This window comes from Seriola dumerili, unplaced genomic scaffold (assembly GCF_002260705.1).
Source record: "Seriola dumerili isolate Sdu_G_001 unplaced genomic scaffold, Sdu_1.0 BDQW01000025.1, whole genome shotgun sequence".
NCBI lineage: Eukaryota > Metazoa > Chordata > Actinopteri > Carangiformes > Carangidae > Seriola > Seriola dumerili.
Genome location: NW_019174280.1, coordinates 16,152,411 through 16,175,524, shown reverse-complemented (window position 1 = coordinate 16,175,524; position 23,114 = coordinate 16,152,411). Strand labels below are relative to the sequence as shown.

Genomic DNA, 23,114 nt, shown 5'->3' with positions numbered 1-23,114 from the left:
TATGTACTACACAAGATAAACAATAAAATAGTTAAGACTTAATCCTTGATTCCAACTTGTTTGAGACATTCTTTTGTTTTCAGCATATGAGAAGTTGCATCATGTTGAAAACTTCCAACTACTTGATCGGGCAAGTTTCTTACCTCACCTCTGCTCTTACCAGTAACATCAACACTGTTCATAATTTGTTGAGGTTTGTCTGCATTATAAATGTGAGCAAATGTCAAATTTAAGTTGTGTCATTAGATTTGATAATGCCATTCTGTTGAAATAAAAAAGCAATATGAATCAGGATTAGGGCTGCTGCCAAAACTTATTATTCTAAATTCTCAACAGTAGTCTCTACAACATTATGCTGTGATTATACGATGAAGTGTTACACTGCTATAGTTTTATAAGTCACACAGTGTTATGTCTTTGAGATACTGTAGACAAAGTTCAACCAAAACTCTAATTCCATATTTCCATTCCCCTGTATTACGTTAGCTTAACATAAACAATGCAAGCTGATTGCTGTACTACATTCAAATAACTTGTGAAAATGTGTTAAAGTACACACTGGAAATGCACGCATGGTTATGAATGGACCTTAAATACACACAGTTGTAAGCAGACTCAGCAGTGTCGCATTTAACCACAGGCTACAGGAAGACAACCAACAGCTATGTAGCCAGGTGTATGCTTAGTTTATCATGTAATCAGTTTTTGAAAGAAGAAATGGCCAAGAAGGTCTAATTTTGTTGTGCATTCATGTCATGTGCCAGTTCATGTCAGTGCAGTTTTCAAACCAAAACCTAACTGCTGCCAAGTACTGAAAGCATGTTAATAAACTACAATGGCCACAGGTCATTGTAGCTATCAAAAACTGAATTTGAGCTCATACCAATCATGGTGTGTTTGTGTTGGAATAAATTGCATAGAAGAATTCAACATCTGAGTATAAAATATATAACTATATAATGGAGAAACAAACTGCCATGTTGCAGAAAACACTGACTGTATGAATGTAAAGACTTTATGTAGATGGTTGCATTGCATTTACATATTGTTAAAATGCGTATATGTGTTATTTGTGGTTAAGAAAATATCAGGCAATCAACACAATTCAACAAATATGTGAGGCATTTCTCCTTTTAGGAGGAGCAGTACTACATTTGACAGGAAAGGAACAGATTCCATGATAAGGTCACATGACATATCAGACCTCCACCCCACATGCCCACCTTCACCTACAACAGCAGACTGCATCAACTGACAACAGACTCTCCAAAGCCTAATACGGGTCACCCATGTTATCCCACGCATTATCATGTTTCACTTGATGCATTTTTGCTGTCCTGTACTTTCCTCTGTAATATCCTATGGCTAAGTTACCACTGACATGATAGGGTCGCACACACCACTGCAAAAACAAAATCAGTTTACCTGGTGTTTTAATTGGTAGTTCTAATTTTCACAAGTGCAGCATTGTGATATTCCTCACCAGGTACCTTTCAGTCTTGTGAAATGTTGTGGAATACAACTGTAGTATTGTGAGCAAACTTTAGTATAAGGCTTGGCTCAAGTAGCTTGTGACATGCAGGTTACGCATTCATGTTCTTATACTTGCTTGGATGATTTGGCTTAGGGGAAGGAATGGGAATGAGTTAAGCCAGTTTTATATACTTGTACGTTGAGATTTTCCAGCAATCCTGCCTCTGGCACAGGACTTCAGTTATACTTCAGCATGTTTGCACTGGAAGTGATTTGCAATGTCATAAAATATAAACTTGTCAAGCCACAAAGAAAAGATTACTGAGCCTGTATTCAACATGCGCAATGTTGTCTTCACTTTCAACACTCTCTACCAGCAACTCTGGAGATACATCTAGCAGAGTTGCATCTCGCCTCCACAACACCTTGATGCAAAAGCATTAAATCCCTCTTAACCCATTCTTCAACATCACCCTCTGGATGTGCCTGTGCATGTCAATTCAGTCCTATCTGCTCACGTGAGGCTATTCTGTGTCTCCATAAAAACACCTTGTAACTTGGCAGTAAGTACAAAGCGACAGTAATGCAAACTGAACTTGTTGGCAAAACTCAAGAGCACAAAACGGATGTACTGCAATTTGGCAAACAGTCATGTCATTTTTTCAAATTCCCTCTGGTCAATTCGTCCAAGCTGCTTGTTCAGAGGAAAAGAAGCATGTAACAGAGGGAAATGTTTGCAGATGCGTCCACAACTCTGCACCAGTGTATTCCCCTGGCCAGCAGGTTTAAACATGGTTGGCTTAGGCTATGCACAGTGGCATGTGCGTAAATTGCGTACATAATTTGCATAAATTGCTTTCACGAGCTGAATGTCATTGTTGCTGATTTAGCGTAACACACAACACACTGGTAATGACAGACAGCCTATTTTGAGAGGCAGACCCCTTCATCCTCTTACCGTACCTTTGAGCTGCGGCAGCGGTGAAAGCTCAACTGGAGCGCTCTGAGTGCGATACTGAGAGGAGCCTTGGGATTTTCTCTGTTTCTGGGCCTTCCTCATGGACTTTCTCGTAAACCCGTCCACTTTCTCGGATGCAGAGATGGCCGACATTTTGATGCATGAACTGATGAAGACTTCAGACAAGCTATTGTATCCCTAGGTCAACTGAATGATCCTCTTCGTTTACATCAGCACAAAATATGGAGCAAACGGCACCACTTGAAGCTCGTCTCCTATCCAAGTCTTGCGTTACTGTGTATGATCCAACATGTTAGGTCGGTATTGGAGTTAGACTGTGTCCAAAGGCTGCATCATAGGAGTAACTTGTTTTCTGAAACACGGGGACGGTCTTCAAAACACGAACCAAAAAAGCCTAAGTACAACTCATGACATTGCCCGCGGTACAAGCAACACAAACAAATATCACTTAAGTTTCTAAATTTCCGATGTCTTTTGTTGCATCATCGTGTTTGCAAACAGTCAACCTGTTGCAAAACATATGAAAGACATCGTCATAAAAAAGTTGCCTGGATGAGTAGTAGGCTAAAGTACTGCCAACAGCAAACTACTGTACTGCTAGGCTGCAAGCTAATGTTCCTAGCTAGCTGGCTAAAATTAGCTGACGTTAATGTATGCTACTACGACAATAGTTTGAACCGCTGTTGAGGGGAGGCGAGTTACAACAGACGATTGCCCCATGAAATTCATACAGTTCTCCGTGGAAATGCAGAGTCAAGGTGTTCCAGCGCTGGTTTTTAATCCTAGTTAGACTTCCGTTGAGTGTATTTTCAGAAGAACTATCCGCGATCGATGAAGTTCAATTTCACTCGACGGCTGAGTCTCAGTTAGCACTAAAAAGTTAGCCGTGTGCACATACGGGTGACTTTATTTTAGCTGCAGTCCTCGCTGAACATAGAGCGCTAGTTTCACGGCCTCTAAAAAGACCAAGTATTCTCAAATACAACAAATTACTAGATGTCGTGCTGAGTAGGCAGCCATAAAACACTCCCAGTACCGCCGCTCCGTCGCTTTCTATCGGACTCGGCTGTTTGGTGGACTGCAGAGCTTGACAAGCTTACGTCAACGAGCGACAGTTGCAACGGCCAATCACAGGCAGAGAATTAAAAACCTGGAAACTTTTTAAACCAATCAGGTGGCAGAGAACGCGGGGCCTGAACATGTGACATGTGAAAACAAATACGTGACGCTGTGCAGTTGAATGAGGAGTGGCAGTTGTAGTAAGTACAGTATTAATGGTCAGAGAAAGTTACTGCAGTAGCCTCAAAACATCAAAACTGCAGCATATAAACATGTTTACCATTGAAAGCAAGGGAATCTGTCTTTACAGCCCTTATGTACGTGATGGCACTGTCTCTTCAAATAAAAGATTAAATATTCCTGCTTTTCCTGTGCATTTTCCTGCATCTAACCCCAAGCAGCTGCTCTCACCCATTCAGCTTAATATCAATCATAATTCAAACTATGTAAACATCTAGTTAAATAAAAATATGTTCTAGGACAGGGGATGATGATGATGATGAAATACTGCATATTTTAACTTTAATCAGCTGAGAATAGAAGAATATTTGTTATACAATATACATCTATTCACATAACACACACTTTGAAAACTATTTTCAATTTAATAAGAACAGACCACAGGAAGTTTGTGTTAATTAAATACAGATGAGCCAAGCAACAATCATTGGTTATTTTGTACATATAAACAAGAAAAAACACATTTAGCAGAATTTCATGTGTAACACTGGCAGAAAAAGGTCAAAACCCCTGTATGAAAATACCCAAAAAGATTAAGATATAATGGCGTGCGTACAAACTGTTACAGAGCCTATCTGTGCCCAGCTTATGGTTTAAACCTTAGTTAAGTTCATAAAAGGTCTCAAAGATCAAACATTTGAGCAAATAAATGGTGATTTCTTTTTTTTTTTTTTTAGCAGAACTTAAAAACATCCACACCTGTAGACATATTTTTCTCTGCACTTGAGGATTAATACCTGTTTATCCTCCTCAACAACTTCATTAAACGTGGGCTCTTGTATTTAATGGTAATACATCGGTTAAAGTTGTCAGATTTGAGTAAAATGAAAGATTTGCTCTGCAAAATGCAATCTGATTTCTAAAGCAGAGCAATTCAGCACAGCACCAGAAAAATTGTGTAGGAGGTAAATGCAAAAACCTATGACCCAATTTAAAAAAAAAAACAAACCAAAAAAAAACAGCCTCTTTGGATGTGAAAAATGCAGCATCAAATATGCAGAATGACTGTTTTGTCACTCTCTGTGCAACATCCAGGCTCATGTACTCACATAACCTGGACTCAAATCAGTGTTCTTAGAGGCTTACTGCTTGTGGGTCCTGCTTAAAAATACCCAAAATAAAAACATAGCATTTGACAAAGCACGGATCATCTGATTGGCTCATGTAGGTCACTCCGAAGGCTGTCTCGAGAAATATGTGGAGATTTTCTTCATGGTTCGCGGTGAGTGGGTTGTCTGAAAAACAAGAAACAAAAAAAAGGTTCAACTGCAACAGTCATCTTAATAGCCATAAAAAAAAAACATGCATGTAAACATTAGCACTGATTAGGAGGGGCAGACCTCAGTTAATCCCTCAAACCTGTGTGTTTCTTTTGTAAAGCAGTTATCCTTATTCAGCAACTTTAAGTTTGAATTTCTAGACTGGCAACATTCCAAGTAACTGAAAGTGAAAGAAAGCGTTAATAACATTGCACAGCCAGGAGAAATGACAAATATTTTTGTGTTTTCATGGTGAGCTTCCCTACTGTTAAATAAGTGAACTGGTTCAGTCTCCCTTGAAGAAATATATAATATAATATATTTCAGTCTCTCATGATCTAAAGGTTGTGTGAAAGACATGTTTATGCTGACAAGAAAAAGGCTCTAGGGAGGAAGCTTTGTCTAAGAGGACATCATAGAGAAAGATTACAATAACAGAGAAAAGGTAGGAGACTCATTTCTAAACCTGGGAGTTCTGTACTTACCGGTGAAGCTGGTGTCTTGCCTTCTTGTTTCTTAGAGTTACTGGGACTTCTGGGAGTGCTCGGGCTTCCGTGACCTTTTTTCATCTTTTGGCCCATCACAGACAGCCAGTCCATTCGTCTGGGAGAGTAATTCTCCTTGCCACTCTGTCTAGATGAGGCTTGCTTGTCCTCTGTGTGACAGTCTGTTTGTACACGGCTCTCCTGAGCAGGGCAGCAGATACCAGACAGTGCCCGGCTTCTCTTGGCCGCAGGGTAAAGTTCAGTAACACAGTCACATTGTTCTGCACCCTCACAGCCTGCAGATGCACCGCCGCCAGTCTCCAGCCTGCGTTTGGCCCGTCGCTCAGTGGGAGAGGTGCTGCTCGCCGGGCTCTGGGGGCACGGGCTCAACACCCTGCGGAGAGGAGTGCTGACCTGACTGGGAGAGCCATGGCTCGGAGATAACCACTGTTTGATAGAGGTTGGTGTTCTCTGGCGGACAGCAGCAGCCTTTGCATCCTGAGACTGGATAGGTGAAGTGGTGCTGGAGGGCAGAGGCAGGGCAGCTCTACTGGGAGCACAGACAGCTAGCTGGGGTGAGGTCAGGCCTCCAAGACTCTCTGTCCTCTGGGTCTTGGCAGGAGTTGTCTCAGCTCTGACTGAAGGCCCTTGACAAAAGCAGAAGTCATTGTTAGTCCGCTGTGACACCACATGTACTTTGACTCACATATTTTGTATTCAACTGCAGGAAAAACAGTGATCTATGAAGAAGCTCTTCTGTATTCCTTGTGCTTGAACAGCAGCACAACATCTGAAACGTTTTTGTCACGTTTTTCTAGCTAAAATAACAGTAGCAGAAAAGACAACGTGCATATGATTACACGGTAGATCAATGGCAGGAAGGTAGTTGAAATTCTTACTTGTGGGGGATTTAGGATGTGCCCAGCCTACAAGGTTGGCTTCTCCCACTGCAGACTGCGCTCCATCCATTTCCCGCTGAAGCCTCCAGATCCGTACAGTGTGGTCATCCGAACAGGAAGCAATCTGCCAACAGAGCAACGGGGATTACACAGAGCCTAAATCCAGCTTCCTGGCCTATTAAAACCACTCAGCTTTACAGCAGGGAAACATAAAAAACCTTGGAATCATTTGTAGGTTTTTCACAAAGGAAACAAGATGGAGGTCATGATACTAACACAGCTGATTGTGACTTGTTAACACTTTTTCAAAAGCCATTGTGGTTTGCTGACCTACCTTAGTGAAGTCTGTTGGACACCATGAAACACATGTCACTTCCTCACTATGACCTTGAAGCATCATGGGAGGATGTTGCGGATCAGAGATCTGAAATGTAAAAATAGGTGAAAAACCTAAAAACATATTGCATTACCCTTAAACACTGCAGACATAAACTAAACCATTTCCATGATATAAAGGGCAGAATAAAACGAAGACCTTACCTTCCAGATGTATGTGTGATTGTCACTTGAGCCACTGGCCAAGAACTGGTCATCTGGACTAATACTGGACTTTACATAAAATGAGGAGTTCTGGTGGCCACTGAAAACCGCCACTGTGGAAGAAAAACAAGCAGGAATATTAAAACTAAAGTTGTGATTCAGAGAGCAAACAAGCCTGAGACTACACAGAAACAGAGAGCAAGGCAAAGCAATGACATGAGCCTGAAGGAGATGCAACCAGAGAAACACAACTTTCCTTCAGTGACTGAAAAAAGAAAAAGAAAAAAAGAAGATCCTACACAACAAGTATCTGCTTTGTGCTGAAATGTTTTGCAATATGCATCAAGATGGCTGCCCAGCTTGCTAGTTGATTTGGTGCTAGTTAGCTCCCCAGTGAGGGGTAGTAATCTCTCTCTTTTACACCTTCAAAGCTCTGATTTAAATGTCATTAGGATAAGCACACTAAGTCCCTGCATCTCTACATTTCCTCTGTATCAAACACGGCCCTGCTCCTCGTTATAGTTAAGCCAAAGGACATTAGTTTGCAGCCCCATCTAGTGATATACAATGGTAATAAATAAGTGATAAACAGGAAAAGGCTTATTTTTGCACAGTTACACAACATGTGCAGTATGAGTGGAGCCCTCGTTTACCTGGAGTCGTCTTTATTCCACTGACGTTGAACATGTAAATATTATCATCAGTGCAGTTACACGTAACATTGGATCTTGTGGAGTCCAGAGCAAGTCCGGAATAACCTGCAAGACATGCAAAAAACGAAACCTCAGTTTATTTTTCATGACTTGCATTCAACTCCATGTAAACGTGACGCCAAGTTTTAGCACAAAACTAACCCAGTCGCATGCGCATGGAAGAACCCGGGTACGGGTACATCTGCAGTGGAACAGGATCCTGAAGGTGTGCAGTGTAGTTCTTTCTCAGATCCCACATCTTGATTACTCTGGTAAGCAGGAACGAAACAGAAAAAAATCAACACGACAACGCAAAAGCTCACGCTGATGAGTCATTTCACGTTGACTTGATGCACGTTAATCAAAAAGAAGTTGTTTCTTACCCATCAACAGCCCCAGACGAGATGAGGGTATGCTGATCCCGAAACAAAACCACTGTGACACTCTGCTGGGTATCCTGCAAAAATAGATGAAGTGATTGAAGATCAACCTCGCCTCTCCGCCTCCCTAGTCTCTGTTCCACTTCATTTCGGTAAGCAGGGTCAGGTATTAAGGAAACTCACCACACTGGGAGCCATGCCGCGCATGCTGCTCCGTCTCTTCTTCGTTTTAGAGGCGGGGTTTGTCTCTGCTTTGTTGTGAGCGCCGCTGATCTGTTTCACTTGTCTGTAGAAACCATCTGAGAGGAAGACACAATACGATCACACACTCTGCCAAATATATGAATGACCACAATCGTTCTGTTTTTGTCCCATAAACTCTATCGGCTTCTACCATTTTACCAAAAGAAGATGTGGTGGGGCAAAAATAAAAACATCACAGAATATCAAAAGAAACCTTGGTAACTTATATCTGATCTAATCAATACCTTTTTTGCTGCACCTGGTGTCCCAGACCATAATATTTCCATCTCTGGCTCCAGTACAGAACACAGCTGTTGAATACAGGACAGACAAAGCCTCATTAATGAAATACATATGAAATTTAAATGAAAAATTTAACCTTATAAGCCATTTTATCATGCTATGCATCTTTTGTATTTTTAGATCAAGACCCAATAACATTTCTGCATGTTTTTATGGTTTAGTGCCACAACAGCAGGCAAAGGTATATAGTATCTAAATATTTCAGTTAACTGGTTACCATAGCTCCTACATCTAGTTTCAATATGCTGTATTATGTAATCCAGACACCACCAACACAATGTTTTCCTGTTTTTAACAGCCCCTGGCTATATATTTGCTCAAGGACATAATGTACCTTTCTCCTGATGTGTGAATGCAACAGATTTCAGACTGCAGAGGTGGCCCTTGAAACTTCCCAACATGTCTCCTGACTTCACATCCCATAACCTGGCCATCTGATCACCTGCAGCAGTTACCTGTGGAAGATACACCGAGAGATTACAATGTGCAGCATGTGTGCAGCAATCAATCAATAAATAAATAAAATAAATAAATAAATAAATAAATAAATAAATACATGGAGAGAAAAAAAGAGAAAATATTACAAAATGAGGAATTACAAGGAATCACAAGAGCATGTGAAAATATGAATGTGACAAATATCCAAACATAGTCAATAAATGCATTTAAAGACAGTATTTAAAAGATGTCTCTGATTCACAGAGGATTAACAATGTGGAATTCATTTATATTTACCAACTGAGACTCTCCGGGGACCCAGGCAATGTCAAAGACAGCATTCTCGTGAGCCAGCCATTCTGTAAAGTTCACATACCATGAGCCACTGCTATTCCCTGATGATGGACAGGACAATTGTGAACAAAGAAGTCTCTACACATACCTTTAAGAAGCGGGTTTTCTCGGCTCGCTGTGTTGTAGATCCTAACGATGCCTTCTTCATTAGCTGCTGCGAGGACATTCTGCAGGTCCCCAGCTAAAGAGAGATGAGAGGAGAGGGTACGTACAGTTAGTCAAATAAACGACAACAGCCACCAGCTCTGATGTGCCTCATCTGATGAAAAAATGCAGGTGGGTTACCAGAGGAGAAAGCTAATCCAAACGGTGGTACGGAGTCACCCAGGTTGCCATAGGAGACGTGTTCGTCGTGTCGAACGCACTGGTAGCCTTGCAGCAGGGAGCTCAGGGGGTACCTGGGCCAAGAATCTGCAGGGAGGGCTGCACAGGAAATAGCATTTAGTCAGATGCTGTACTAAAATAAACAAAAATATTTCAATTTTGTAAGAGCCTGCTCTACCACATTAAGAGACAAGACCATGTGATACTTTTGTTTTTGTTCTGCAAGTATGGATCCACATTTTGATCCCTCATGTGGAGAAGGTCTAAAAAGGTACTGTACTGTCCAAAGGAGTTTTTCAGAACACATGCCATACATTTCCCTTTTGACACACTACAGCTGCAACAATTACTCGACTAATCAATTAACAGATGGACAGAAAATTAATCAGCAACTATTTTAATCATCAAATAATAACTTTACTAATTATCTATCCAAAAATGGCAAACTTTCCCTGCTTCCAGGTTTCTCAAATGACAATGACTTGATAAAATAGTTGGTAGATTAACCAATAACTACTAGAAATGCTAGTTGCTATTGCACATCTTAAGTCACTGATCCAGAAACCCGAAGAAGGTTCACAGAACACATAAGAAGCCTGTTTATTTAGGCCAATATTAATGTCATGATCAAAACTTAAGACCTTTACTTTCTTAAGGACATGAAAGTAATGAGATCTGATTGGCCTCCTGTCCAAAATTTTTATTGCATAAATGTATTCTAAGGAGTAGCTGCTTGTCACCAAGAAATTGTACAATTTACATGTAAAAAAAGATGTATAAAACTTCGCTTTCGAAACTCCCCTCAACATTTTTACGTCTCTCAATTTTCAGATGGGTACATACTGTAATATGCTTTTCTGACAATGAACCTGCATGTTTTACAGCTTTTTTATAGTTAAGTCCATCCATTGCTAATGACTCTTTCACGCTTTGAGTGAAGTAAACATAAAATAGAAAGATTTACGTTAAATATCTGTATGTTAACCTTGCTAAAGCTCGCCTGTAGCTGTGTATGTAGCACAATAACCCGCAGAGCTCACACAGTAAAACCTCCACACACTGATTGTCTCACCATTCTGCCGTCGTCTGCCGACTCCTCTGTCAACGATAGAGCGGAAAAGCATCTCCACACTCCAGCAGAAGACGATCCACAATTATTTTTTAATAATCTCGAGAAGTTAGCTGGTGGTCTCTTTGCCTGTTGCTGATGCTGCTTGTGTTTCCCGCGAACAGATCTCCTGAGCACAGGGACTGAATCCCCCGCTAAACTTGCGTCGCTCTCTGCCATTGGTGGAAACAGCAACTTCCTCTACAGCGGCACTTCCTCATCCGCTTTGTCTGTGCCGCCGGTTTGTAAAGTTTGCCATAATAACTACCGAATCACCCAGACACAAATCACCTTTGTTTTGGGTGGTCCAGGAAGTGTTCTGTAAATAAGCAGTGATGGAATAAGTATTCAGTAATAACCCGTAACAGTACACAATAATAGTGTATTCAAATTTGTACTTAAAATGGACATGATTTTAACTGCTTTATATATTTTAAGTTTAATCTATAACTGTGCGTCTTATTATATAAACCGACAAATGCATTCTATGTAAAATTTTAATGTGAAAAATAACTAACAAGCACTTGTGAAATAAATGTAGTGGAGTAAAAAGTACAATATTTCCTACACAGTGCCTCAGTAAGTGCATTTTGTCATTTTCCACCACTGCAAATATGTATGTCTTAAACGATAACAGTTTAACTGATTTTTTTTTACATAAAGATTTGTGTTTTCAGAAAGTAGTAAATAGTCAATGGACGAAACTTCAGCATTTAACATATTAGGAGCGCTTTATTGTGAAAAACAAACCCAAACCGGAAGTATTACAGCTGTAACACCGGGCTTTATGTTTTCTGTTCACCCCATGAACAGTGAAATCTAACGACCGATGGGAGCAGTGAAGCCTGGTTTTTCAAGTGAAAAAAACTAAACAACAATGTCGCTGTCCACTGCACGGTCATTCTTATCAGAGGCTTGTTATGGAGAACAAGAGCTCGACGCCAATTCCGCTCTCATGGAGTTGGACAAAGGTGCGTTAGCTGGCTTGCTAACTAGTTAGCACACGGCTCTGTTGTCCTACGTCGTGTGTTGTGTCTTTTCCATGTGATGGTTTTGCGAAATGTTACCGGCCATGTGAGATGTCTTTGCTTTGTTGTGACTAGTGAAATTGCTCCAATTCCAGGGTTGCGGTCAGGGAAGCTGGGAGAGCAGTGTGAGGCGGTTGTGCTCTTCCCCAAACTCTTCCAGAAGTACCCTTTTCCCATCCTCATCAACTCCGCATTTCTGAAACTAGCAGACATCTTCAGACTTGGGTATGGACGCTTTAGAAACTGGTGCTGACACGATAGCTGCTGAATGACATTTTAAATTTTGATGGCTGCTTCAGTAATACAGTCACACAGCCATGCAACAAATCTTAATCTATCCTTGGGTAAAGTAAATATTAGGGCTGCATCTTTTCTCGATTACTCCACTAGTCATATTAGAGAATGGGGGAAAATATCTAATTTTCCAAATGCCTGATGTGACATCTTCATATGACTTTTTTGTCCAACTAGCAGTCCAAAACCCAAAGGTATTCAGCTTACTGTCATGTATGACAAAGAAAAGCAAGGAACTGGAACCAGAGAATATTTTCTTTCTTAAAAATGTTTTAAAATCATAAATTATTCATCACAATAGTTGCCGAGAAATGTTCTGTTGATTGACTAATTAATTAATCAACTAATCGGCTTTAGTACATATTAGACACACCTTTCAATAATACACAATGCAGTTAAACTACACCACTAATTACAGCCGCCAAAACTTTAACAAGAACTGAACATTAGAACCTGCATGAAGGCAGGATTGATTACAGGGCTGGTGTATTAGACACTATTACTTTTACCTAGATGTACTAGTTACAACATTAATTGAGTACTTCTGATTTTTCTGCATGACATTTGGTGCTCTGGTAACTTGTGATTAGCAATATTTTAAATATTTTTTATAACAAAAAAGTGATTCATTAACAGTAATTAATCATTAGTAACATGACTATGGAGTGTAATTAGTAGGACTGATTTTATTGTGGCACAAACGTCTTTGTTAATAAAGATGGTTTCTCTGATTTCAGGAACAACTTTCTGCGCCTTTGTGTGCTGAAGGTAACTCAACAGAGCGAGAAACACTTGGAAAAGATCCTTAATGTGGATGAATTCGTTAAAAGGGTGTTTTCGGTCATCCACAGCAATGACCCTGTGGCCAGAGCCATTACGCTGAGGTAATAATGTGTAATAATGAAAATGGAACATAAGTGTACCTGCTGGTTGGCGCAGGATTTTTGCCATAAAAGTGTACTACTGTACAGTCCCAGAATACGTTTGTAATGTATGCACGCCAACTTCCCCCTGCTTCCAGTTGTCTGAGACTGAAAACAATTTCCCTGTTGCTCCCTCTTTTCAGGATGCTTGGTAGTTTGGCCTCCATCATCCCAGAGAGGAAGAATGCCCACCACAGTATTCGCCAAAGTCTGGACTCTCATGACAATGTGGAAGTAGAAGCTGCCATATTTGCAGCTGCAAGCTTTTCTGCACAGTCAAAGTAAGGAAATTCATTACTTAAACTGAACTGTAGTGCAAAAATATTGGATAACATGAATTTGATTTTTTTTTTTTTTATGTGGTTTCTAATTTTCAGAGACTTTGCAGCTGGGATTTGTAACAAAGTCAGTGAGATGATTCAAGGTAAAACCTTTGCATCGCATTCAACAATCACATTTTAGGAAATAATGGCTGTCAAGAATACATTTTTTACAAGCTTTGGATATTCATTAAATATTCCAAACAACTACCAAAAATTGAAATAAGAACAAATTAAGGCCTAAAACAAGTGATTCACAGTGAATTGTCCAGGCAAAGCTTTCTGTTCTGAAGAAAGGACGTGTTATGTTCACTTCATCTTTGACAGAGGTTGTATTCCTCCTTGGTCTGTACATTTACTCCAGGTTTGGACACTCCAGTGGAACTGAAGCTGAAGCTGATTCCCATGCTGCAGCACATGCACCATGATGCCAGCTTGGCGTCCAGCAGCAGAGAGCTCCTACAGCACCTGGTCAACTCCTATCCCTCCACCCCAATGGTCATCGTCACCCTGCACACCTTCACTCAGCTGGCCGCCTTCTCCCTCATTGATATCCCTAAGCAGGTAGGGGCGATGACAGAGCTTTACATCGTCATTGGTGGTTAGTTTTTGTACCTGTTGTAGTATTTTGTCTTGACAAGTGTTTAACAGTTGTTGCTATTTGATTCCTTGTCCATACAGTTACAGCTCCTCCTTCAGTACCTGAAAGATGACCCAAGAAAAGCTGTGAAGAGACTTGCAATTAACGACCTAAAGCTCCTGGCTAAAAAGGCTCCTCATCTTTGGATCAGAGAAAACACTCAGGTAGCCTTTCAGATGTTGAAAGTGCACCACATCATTTTCGTCATGTTTGCGTGAAACCTGTAGGTAATGTGAACGTGTTTCTACCTGCAGACTCTGTGTGAGTGTGCATTGAGTAGCCCTTACAACAGCTTGAAGCTGGGGATGCTGGCTGTCCTCTCCACCCTCTCTGGAACAATCGCAATCAAGCAGTACTTCAGTAATATGACAGGTGGTGTTTATTTTACCTCGGCTTTATATACATTATATATAGCATGTTCCACTGCTGTTACTTGTATTGTGAAAAAGAATAACTCTGGACTGATCTGTATTCCTCTCAAACATTCAGGTAGCTCCTCAGTTCCCCCCCGGCTCACTGACCTGGTTAAACTAGCGCAAGAATGCTGTTACCACAGCAACCTGGCAGTGGCTGCTCATGGGGTCATAGTACTCTCCAACATTGCCATTTCCTGTCCAGAAAAAGGTTAGTTACAACAAGTAATGGCTTGGGTTAGGGATTACTTTAATGCCAGTTACTCATGCAAATGATTTAATTTCAGATTCACCCCACTGGTGTTTGCTTTTGTGTTGAGTGCCTCTGTGTGTATTTCTCCTCCTCAGATATAGTACAGTTGGAGCAGGACACAGTTTTGGGAGTGGAGTCCCTTCTGATGCTTTGCAGTCAGGACAGCAGCCCCAGTGCCCAGGCCACTCTCAAAGTAAGACATTATAACAACAAGGCAGTCGATACAGGCTGAACACTGAACAGCAATACTTTTTTGGCAGCAGTCAAAATGTTCTTCAAACATGGTATAGAAAACTATCGAGTTCCATAAGTTGTCATGAAATGTCTGGTCAGATTAGTAATTATGTTTACTTATTTTACTAGTAATGGTAATTACTTATTAACGTTGTTGTGTTTAGGGAACATTTAATATTTGGTAAGTTTGTCCTGTTTTGTTAAATGAAAAAAGTCTTTGTAGAAATGTAGTGAACTAAAAATAATATCACACTTCAAACTGTTCCCAGCTCTAGTCGATAAAGTCAGGGGAAAGGGCCATGCAGAAGTTCTTGATTATAACTTTCTCCTTCCCTTTTTTTGTGTCAACCCCACCCCAGACGGCCCTCACCTCATTGGTTAAGATGCTGAAAAGTCGACCCCATCTCAGCCAATCGGCTGTGGAGTTCCTGCTCGGCCAACTCCACTTATCCTGTGACACCTCACGCGTTCTTCTGTGCCACGCTCTGGCAGCCATCGCCACCCACCTGCCGGTGCTGGGCGACGGTATGCTGGGAGATCTGGTGGACCTCTACAGAGTGGCCAGTCACTCCTCCACTGACAAGCAGCAAGAGCTTCTGGTGAGAGACTGAGCATGAGTCACACATCAGCTGAAGTTTAGACAGTAAAAGCTTTGAGAGTCTTAGCTTAATGTAGCTTTTATGTTTTAAGCACAGACACAGCAGACTTACAGCAGCATTTAGATTAAATTTAAGCGGAGATCGTGTTTTTATCTACTTTCTAGTTGACAATCAACCTAAATATCCAGCCGTTTTCAATTAGAAATACAGCTTTTTTTAGCCCTTACATTACTGCTAATAGTTGACTATTAGTTTGCACTCACATTAAGAATTCTTTCTTGTGTTTACACTTTTGTTACTATTGTATTATTAGCTTATGTCAGATTTTGGATTTTAACACTTGTCCCACTCACTGTGATTGCGGCAGGTTTCCTTGGCAACAGTGATTTTTGTTGCTAGTCAGTCATCTTTGTCAGCTGACGTGAAGACAGTCATCAAACAACAGCTGGAGAATGTTGCTAATGGATGGACGGTTTACCGCATTGCACGGCAAGCCTCACGCATGGTAAAAAAAAAATCTTTTTTTTAATCAAAATGGTGTCACAACAAGCAGCATCCATTTCCTGAAGCAGGATCATAAAGTATTTATCATTAATCGGCAGGGATGCCATGAGTTCTCCAGCGAGCTCTACCAGAGTCTGCGGACCCGTGTGGCATCAGAACACTTCTACTTTTGGCTGAACAGCCTGAAGGAGTTTTCACAGGCCGAGCAGTGCCTGAGTCACGTGGAGGACGGAGACTACAGCGGAGCCATGAGCGCCATCGCCGAGGCCCTGCGCTCCTACCAAAAGGGCATCGCCTCCCTCACAGTCAGTTAACTGTCAGGCATCTGCTTGTCAAAAAACATTACTACAGTTCCTCCTTCACCAATGACAGGATGCTTAAAGCAGCTGGTAGTCAGTCTGGAGAGTCTTCCTATTGAAGCTGATTTCACAGCATCTCATGGATTAACTCTATCCCAGTACCTGACTGTATCTTATGAGGTCAATTCAACAAGGCTTGTAACTTTTTAACTGTGGTAATTAAACTGTGGTTATGTACACATTATCTGATTAATCCCTCACTCCAGGCTGCCAGCACGCCTCTGAGCCCCCTAACATTCCAGTGCGAGTTCATTAAGCTGCGGATCGACACCCTGCAAGCCCTGTCACAGCTCATTTGTACCTGCAACAGCCTGAAAACCAGCCCTCCTCCTGCCATCGCAACCACCATCGCCCTCACCTCAGGCAACGACCTGCAGCGCTGCGGCCGCATCTCATTACAGGTGAAGCACTGTCTATGCAGAGAGGTTACCCTGCAGGGAATAGGTCCTTTGTCCAAAGCTCCAGGCAGTCACATTGTATAGCTTTTGTATAGATGCTGTAGCACACCATGTACTCACCAGAGTTTTAGCTGGCAGCAGTTTGTAAATTATACTTGGTGTTCTACTTTCACTGAGGTAGCAATTGAAGGAACTTTTTATATATGCATAGGCACATATACATATTATTCAGGGTGGAAAATGGATGTGGGAAAATGAGATGGTTAATGGCACACAGGTCTGTTTTTTGACTGAAGGAACCGGTAAATACATTATAAAATCTTGCAGTTGCAGGGGGAAAATGCAGCAGCAGGCAGACATGAATTGGAAAAAAGAAACAGCCCAGAGTAGATGTCTACTTCACTGTCCAGAATTTGTCTTTTTTTTTCTCTCTCTCCAGATGAAGGTATGCATGGACGAGTTCAGAAGTCTTGGAGCGCGCTATGCTGATTTACACCAGGCCTCGTTTGATGCCGACTATGCCACCCTTCGCAATGTGGAGCTGTATCCTTAAACATGCCTCGGTCACACTCGCATAGTGTTTTTGACCTTGTTTTCTCAGCTGTAACGTATTTCGCTTTAACTGTCTGTCCAGACAACAACAGAGCTGTTTGCTTGTCTCCCATGTGATAGAAGCTTTGATTCTGGACCCACAGGCAGCCAGGTGAGAGTTGTTGCTGGAGTCCAGAAAGGTGGACCAATATGATTTGTTTTTATTTTTTTTGGCAGTTCAGGGAAAAATGTTAAATTGATCTTAGATTTATTGTTTTACTCACAAACTTTGGGGAAAACTGCTGTAGAGAAAAAGGACTTCCGTCTTAATTAAATCCCTTGGGTCAGAGGGTTTTAACTGGTTTGGCACTTGAGAAAATGTATTTTCTTTGTCGTCGACTGTCAGAAGACTGAACAATGAGAACTAATCTCATTTTAGTTTACATGCATCTTATTGAGTTTGTAAAGGAATGTTAATATCAATGCTGTGACCAGTTATCATGACACACACAGCGTCATATTGAAAATAAATGCATCTTATTAACTTGTTAGAAAGGCTTTTCACTGTATCCACGTACTTGAATGTTTTGTACTGACAGTGCTTTGCTGTGGCACGTGTCCCCTGAAGGCGGTCTCCTGGCAGACGTCTGTTTGTAACAGATTGTCTCTCTGTGTTTCTGTAATTTAGTTTTCAGGAGTATGGCACCCTGGGGTCGGTGCAGACAGAGAGTGAATACGAGCGACGGATGATGTCTGTCTTCAACCATGTGCTGGAGGAAGTGGAGGGCCTCACCAAGAAACATCCCCCAGTTTCATACCTGGTAAGATTAACATGGACCACCTAGTGATCACCAAGTTTGCATATGCTAAGTTACTTATGCTTATGGTTTTGTTCCAGGGTGTCCAGATTTTCAAAGTGTAAAGGTTGCAACAAATGTTCTGTTGTTATCTAGTATTATGTAAGTGGTGTATTTGTGCAGCTAAGCTTTGTATGTCAGTGTACCTAGATGCATATATGGATCTTAACTGGATATTGTCTATACTCTTAAAGCATATGACAGTTGTCTTGCTGTTGATTTCACAAAATTGAAATGAGCTGCAGCAAACCGCCTATAATGTGGATAATGTAAATGTATTGTTTCCTGTCATTATTTTTCAGCATACAGGTTGCCTCTGTGACACTGTCATAGCTTTGCTCAAGGTGCCGCTGTCTTTCCAGAGGTACTTCTTCCAAAAGCTCCAGTCAACAAGCATTAAGGTACAGTAACTCATTATATAAGCACTTTAATTAGAAAAGCAAAAAACATATGGACATCCTAAGGCCAGGAACGCACTGGCTGCCTGGCATGCGTGTGGCAGCTGTGTTTCATTTTGGTGCCCATGTTAATGGGTTAGAGCGAACACACTGCCTGTGTGAGACGGTGGCATTTTCATTAAATTTTCTGTCAAAATTAAATCAGAACTTAATTTATAAAGAATGATTCCTGGCCTAATTCACAGTTACTGATGCCAAACAGAATGAAAAACATTAAGAATGACTTTGAGCTCACTACACAACTTTCTATCTACTCAAAAGCAGTACTGTCCTCTCAATGTCATTGTATTAGATTTACATGTCCTCAGGACTTTTACAGGATGCCTTTCAATGTTCATATTAACAATCATTCATCAACAAAAGGAAGAATGAGAAAGCCGCTCCATCATAACTCAGATGCTTTTATTTGACCCGTTATTTGGAAAGGAACAGAGGACACCACATATAGTATCCACTTTACATGGCTGTGTGATCATGGAGACGTGCAGTACAGTAGAGAACTTTCTTTAGCTCTCTGAAGACTTATCCAGGCATGTGTTATATTTTTACAGCTTGCCATTTCTCCATCCCCACGAACACCGAGTGAACCAATCCCAGTGCAGAACAGCCAGCAGCTGACTCTAAAAGTGGAGGGGGTAGTGCAGCATGGTTCCACTCCAGGACTCTTCAGGAAGATCCAGTCTGTCTGTCTCAATGTCACTTCAGTTCTCCAGAGCAAGACGGGACCTGACCACAAGGTATGTATTGGCTTTTTGCCTTAATCTTTGATTATTGATTAAATATTTTTAAGAAATCATAGAAATCTTAAGTCCAAAACATCCTCTCTTTCCATTCTCTTGTGCTCTTATTATACAGGATATCACTCTTTGTTTCATGTATTGAAGCTTGTATCTGATATTCTAAAACCCATATAGGCACTACTAACACAGCTACATACACAGACCACACTAGTGCACACATCTGTCCTCTAAGTTGCTCTCCATTGGCTGTGTTGTTGCTCCTTTGACAATAACATTCCCATATTTTTATCCATTTCCCATATTTCCTACCCTTCAGATTCCACTAGACACTAAAACTAATGAGATCGAGCAGCGAGTAGAACCGCACAACGACTACTTCAGCACCCAGTTCTTGCTAAACTTCTCCATCCTGGGCACTCACACTGTAACTGTGGAAGCCTCTGTGGTGGATGAGAGCGGCACGGAGTGGAAGACGGGGCCTAAGACGACGGTGTCGGTCAAATCCCTGGAGGATCCTTACTCCCAGCAGCTCCGACACCAGATGCAGCAGAGCGGAGCCCAACCTGCTCCACAGAGGGGAGCATACTCTCGCTTCTAGTAAATGTGTTTTAACTTTTGTGCTTGACCTGTTTTGTTTTGTAAAAACTTATTATGTAAATATTTTTTTGAATGATTAAAAGACCAGATTTAATTGCGTGTAATTCTTCTAAAATGTGTGAAGCATACAGGATAATGCAGTTATTTAGAACATGATTCCTTCACTCCATACATTATTGGCCTTCTGTATAACCTGAAGGTGAATGTTGCCCACCAGAAAATGCTAAATTGCTTGTAATTGCTTCTCCATATTCTTAATCCAATCATATTTCATGCATGCAGTGATCTCCAGGACAATTTAGTACAAATGTCCTTGGATTTACTGTCATCTACACTACAATAAGTGTAATAACAGAGTGCCACCAGGGGGCAGAGCTAAGTCATTTACTGAACATCTTTGTCTAAAGAGTACTAAAATCTCTGATGTCAATTCCACACTTGTCTGAATCATAATGTTAAATGGTCAGCATCTAGTCTATTTCCGCTAGATAAATTTACCTTTACCATTTTACAGTGTACATCATCATGCTGACCCATCCTATGCTTATTTTCACCAACAGTTATGACACCCCAGTTCTATATCCTCTCACATACTTTAATAGTGATGTGAACTCTGTTGCCTATGCTGCTTCTGGTTTAAAAGCAAGTAAATTCAGTGATTTTAATGGTGAAACCACACACCCACACTGATGATGATGTAATCTGAAAACAATTTGCAGCTGGGAATTGGTCCAGATGACTTAAAATGAAGTCATGAGACTTAGTCACAAAATTATAAAAACAGTTTCTTATCCATTAATACTGAAACCATCAGCACTTGAATCAAGGAGTCTGCGCACTTAACGGCTAGAGGCTGGAGGTGAACACCAGAGTGTCAAGTGACAGGGAGTAAAAATGAAGCTTCCGCACGTGGTTTTCAAAATAAAAACTAGGTACTGGTTGTACCAAGTCAATTATTAATATCTCATTAAACCATCAAATAAATTCCTATTTAATATTAAAATTTAGATGTTTGCTATCTTCACGTTGATCATTTGGCAACAGTCAGAAATTAGGTACCCTTATTTTCACTACAGGAAACATTTTCGTCACATTCTGATGACAAATTTAGGATGCTGTGATCTTCTCTTTGTTAATGCAATGGAATTAGCTGCTTGACAAGTTAACAATTTACAAAACCAGGCATAATAGTTTATTTATTCTGTTAATATTCTTTACAAATTCATAGTAGTATAAATAAGAAAAGCAGTTGGGACATGCCTCCTGGTGTGCACATTGACAGTATTTCTCCTAATTGTTGACTCGGTTACTAGAATTTTAAGTATATTGATTTTCTTTTAGACTCCCAAATTTTGTTGTAACTTTTACAAACAACATGCTCTGATGTTATCACTTAATTTCTGATGCCAAATTTTTCAGTGGGGCAAAGTGGATAACTGCCAAGGGGCCTCATAAATGGGAGATTCAGGTTCACAGTGTTAATTCTATTAGTTGCAACTTTGTTGGGGAATTTGCACTACTAAGGTACAATTTCAACTAAGGCAGGTTGATTAAACAATTAAATTTTTATTCTCAACATTCAGAATTAAAGGTAATACAAAGTACTGTACCAACTAAACCAACTAAAAATGAATCAAACAATATAATCCTAACATGAATGGCCAGTTGTGGGAAGTAACTAAGTACATTTACTTAAGTACCGACTTAAAGTAGCAATATGGAAGATCTCAGTTTCATTATCAGGTTTGTTTTTGAACCACTAACGTTTGTGGTAGTGATTTTGTGAGTGAGTCATACCAGAGACCCAGTTCATAAAACTGTAAAATGCAAGGACTTCTATATAATTTCATCGGTTGGTAATAGGCTCAATCACCATTGTGTTACCTCATTTGGCAATAGATGATAACTTAAAAGACACAAAAGGACAAAACTGAGGGACTTGTACCTAACTTGAGTATTTCCATTTCATTTTATGTTATACTTCTACTCCACTACATTTAGAGGCAAATGTACTTTTTACTGCAGTATATTTATTTGGCAGCTTAAAAAATATGTTACTTTGCAGATCTAAATTATTTAAAGAAAATATGATTCACAAATGAATTATGATACATTATTATAAATCAAACTACCCAGCAGGATATAAAGCATCAGGTTTTTTTAGCCCTTTCACTTATTTCACTATTCGTGCATGGAAACTTACAACTGAAGCTTTTATTTTGAAAGCAAGACGGACGCGTTTCCGTTCTCAGCGTGTTGATCTTTTGTGTGCGTTGACGCGATGTGAATCGGGTCTGGAGAGAGATAACGGGTGATGCCAGCCGAGAAACGAAATATCGCTGTTATTCGAATCTGATGTGCATATGTCGTGTGTACGTTGTGTAGCGTTTGGCTAACGAGCGGCGTTGATCTGAGGCCCGGCCTGAATCGCCTCTCGCTCGTATTCGTTAATGGGGGCTCAGTAGCTAGCTAACTTGACGACAACGACGACGACGATGATGATGATGCATTGGTGGATTTATCCCGGTGTCTCTGACTGAGATGGAGTCAGCGACGCTCAAGCGGAGCTGCTTGCTTGCTAGCTAGCGAGCTAACGGTGCCCGCCGGGAGACACCGTGCCCGAGCAGCCCTGGATAACGTTAGCTAAATGGCTGCAACTGCAGTTTTACATTACGGGGTTTGTTGTAACGTTATCACACGTTTCCATCGCTATCCCCGGATTTGATAGAAAGGGAACATGTCAACTAGCAAAAATTGCTAAATTAACCGTTTAGGAGAGCTACACGTGATATAGTTTATCTCGCTCCAGCAATTAGCTACATCCCCGACTGTCCTTGGATGCTTCAGTGACATTAATTGGGGTGAGTAACATTAGCTACCACACTTAAAGTAAATTAAAGGGCCGGACTATATTCTGGGTGAAATGCACGGATATTGAGTTTTGCACCAGCCTCCAGACATACAGCGCCCGAGTTAACGTTTGGTATTGTCTCATAAAATACATAAGCACTTACGTTTATTATTTCCTTTATTGTGTGTGTCAGTATGTTTAGCAATAATGTTATAACCCAAGGGTTGTCACACCTGACACGTTTGATGACATCTGCTCCCGTTATGCTAACTCAGCCTACTGCTAGCTAGCATGTCATGACCACGTCCCGTGCGACTGGTCCTTTTATGGTCCTGTCTT

At 40.8% G+C, this 23,114-nt stretch overlaps 4 protein-coding genes across 5 annotated transcripts in view; 2 read left to right on the top strand and 2 right to left on the bottom strand.

Moving 5' to 3' along the window:
* ppp2r5a (protein phosphatase 2 regulatory subunit B'alpha) overlaps positions 1-3,520 on the bottom strand; it is a 41,163-nt gene extending 37,643 nt beyond the window's left edge. For both annotated transcript variants that reach the window (XM_022766759.1, XM_022766768.1), the window contains exon 1: positions 2,437-3,520. In XM_022766759.1, coding sequence (XP_022622480.1) covers positions 2,437-2,584 — 148 coding nt within the window. In that variant the 5' untranslated portion in view covers positions 2,585-3,520. The remainder of the gene's footprint in view (positions 1-2,436) is intronic.
* Positions 3,521-4,133: 613 nt separating this feature from the next.
* Positions 4,134-10,854, bottom strand: dtl (denticleless E3 ubiquitin protein ligase homolog). Its single transcript, XM_022770418.1, has 15 exons — positions 10,741-10,854; positions 9,630-9,767; positions 9,433-9,525; positions 9,288-9,349; positions 8,887-9,007; positions 8,495-8,560; positions 8,190-8,305; positions 8,010-8,083; positions 7,789-7,895; positions 7,588-7,692; positions 6,935-7,047; positions 6,729-6,818; positions 6,395-6,518; positions 5,496-6,142; positions 4,134-4,986 (listed from the first exon to the last, which is right to left on the bottom strand). Exons 1-15 carry the CDS (start codon positions 10,790-10,792, stop codon positions 4,921-4,923), a joined length of 1,974 nt encoding a protein of 657 aa, XP_022626139.1. The 5' UTR covers positions 10,793-10,854; the 3' UTR covers positions 4,134-4,920.
* Positions 10,855-11,573: 719 nt separating this feature from the next.
* ints7 (integrator complex subunit 7) lies at positions 11,574-20,012 on the top strand. The gene is made up of 20 exons (XM_022770290.1): positions 11,574-11,747; positions 11,900-12,029; positions 12,836-12,982; positions 13,165-13,302; positions 13,399-13,445; positions 13,706-13,905; positions 14,023-14,145; positions 14,236-14,353; positions 14,471-14,605; positions 14,743-14,840; positions 15,241-15,480; positions 15,848-15,985; positions 16,083-16,289; positions 16,550-16,744; positions 17,181-17,284; positions 17,376-17,444; positions 17,961-18,093; positions 18,432-18,530; positions 19,139-19,324; positions 19,644-20,012. The coding sequence occupies exons 1-20, from the start codon at positions 11,654-11,656 to the stop codon at positions 19,923-19,925; spliced, it is 2,883 nt and encodes a 960-aa protein (XP_022626011.1). The 5' UTR covers positions 11,574-11,653; the 3' UTR covers positions 19,926-20,012.
* Positions 20,013-22,191: 2,179 nt separating this feature from the next.
* Positions 22,192-23,114, top strand: part of lpgat1 (lysophosphatidylglycerol acyltransferase 1) — a 46,569-nt gene continuing 45,646 nt past the window's right edge. Inside the window, exon 1 of the mRNA XM_022769511.1 lies at positions 22,192-22,785. The gene's annotated coding sequence lies outside the window, so the exon portion shown is untranslated. The remainder of the gene's footprint in view (positions 22,786-23,114) is intronic.

Excerpts from the sequence above, each read along its gene's own strand:
- ints7 (XM_022770290.1), top strand. The coding sequence starts at position 11,654 with ATGTCGCTGTCCACTGCACGGTCATTCTTATCAGAGGCTTGTTATGGA. Across the intron at positions 16,290-16,549 it reads AGGGCATCGCCTCCCTCACA|GCTGCCAGCACGCCTCTGAG; the intron begins GTCAGTTAACTG and ends CCCTCACTCCAG. Across the intron at positions 18,094-18,431 it reads ATCCCCCAGTTTCATACCTG|CATACAGGTTGCCTCTGTGA; the intron begins GTAAGATTAACA and ends ATTATTTTTCAG.
- dtl (XM_022770418.1), bottom strand. The coding sequence starts at position 10,792 with ATGCTTTTCCGCTCTATCGTTGACAGAGGAGTCGGCAGACGACGGCAG. Across the intron at positions 8,084-8,189 it reads GCGGCATGGCTCCCAGTGTG|GATACCCAGCAGAGTGTCAC; the intron begins GTGAGTTTCCTT and ends CTATTTTTGCAG. Across the intron at positions 4,987-5,495 it reads GCAAGACACCAGCTTCACCG|ACAACCCACTCACCGCGAAC; the intron begins GTAAGTACAGAA and ends CTTGTTTTTCAG.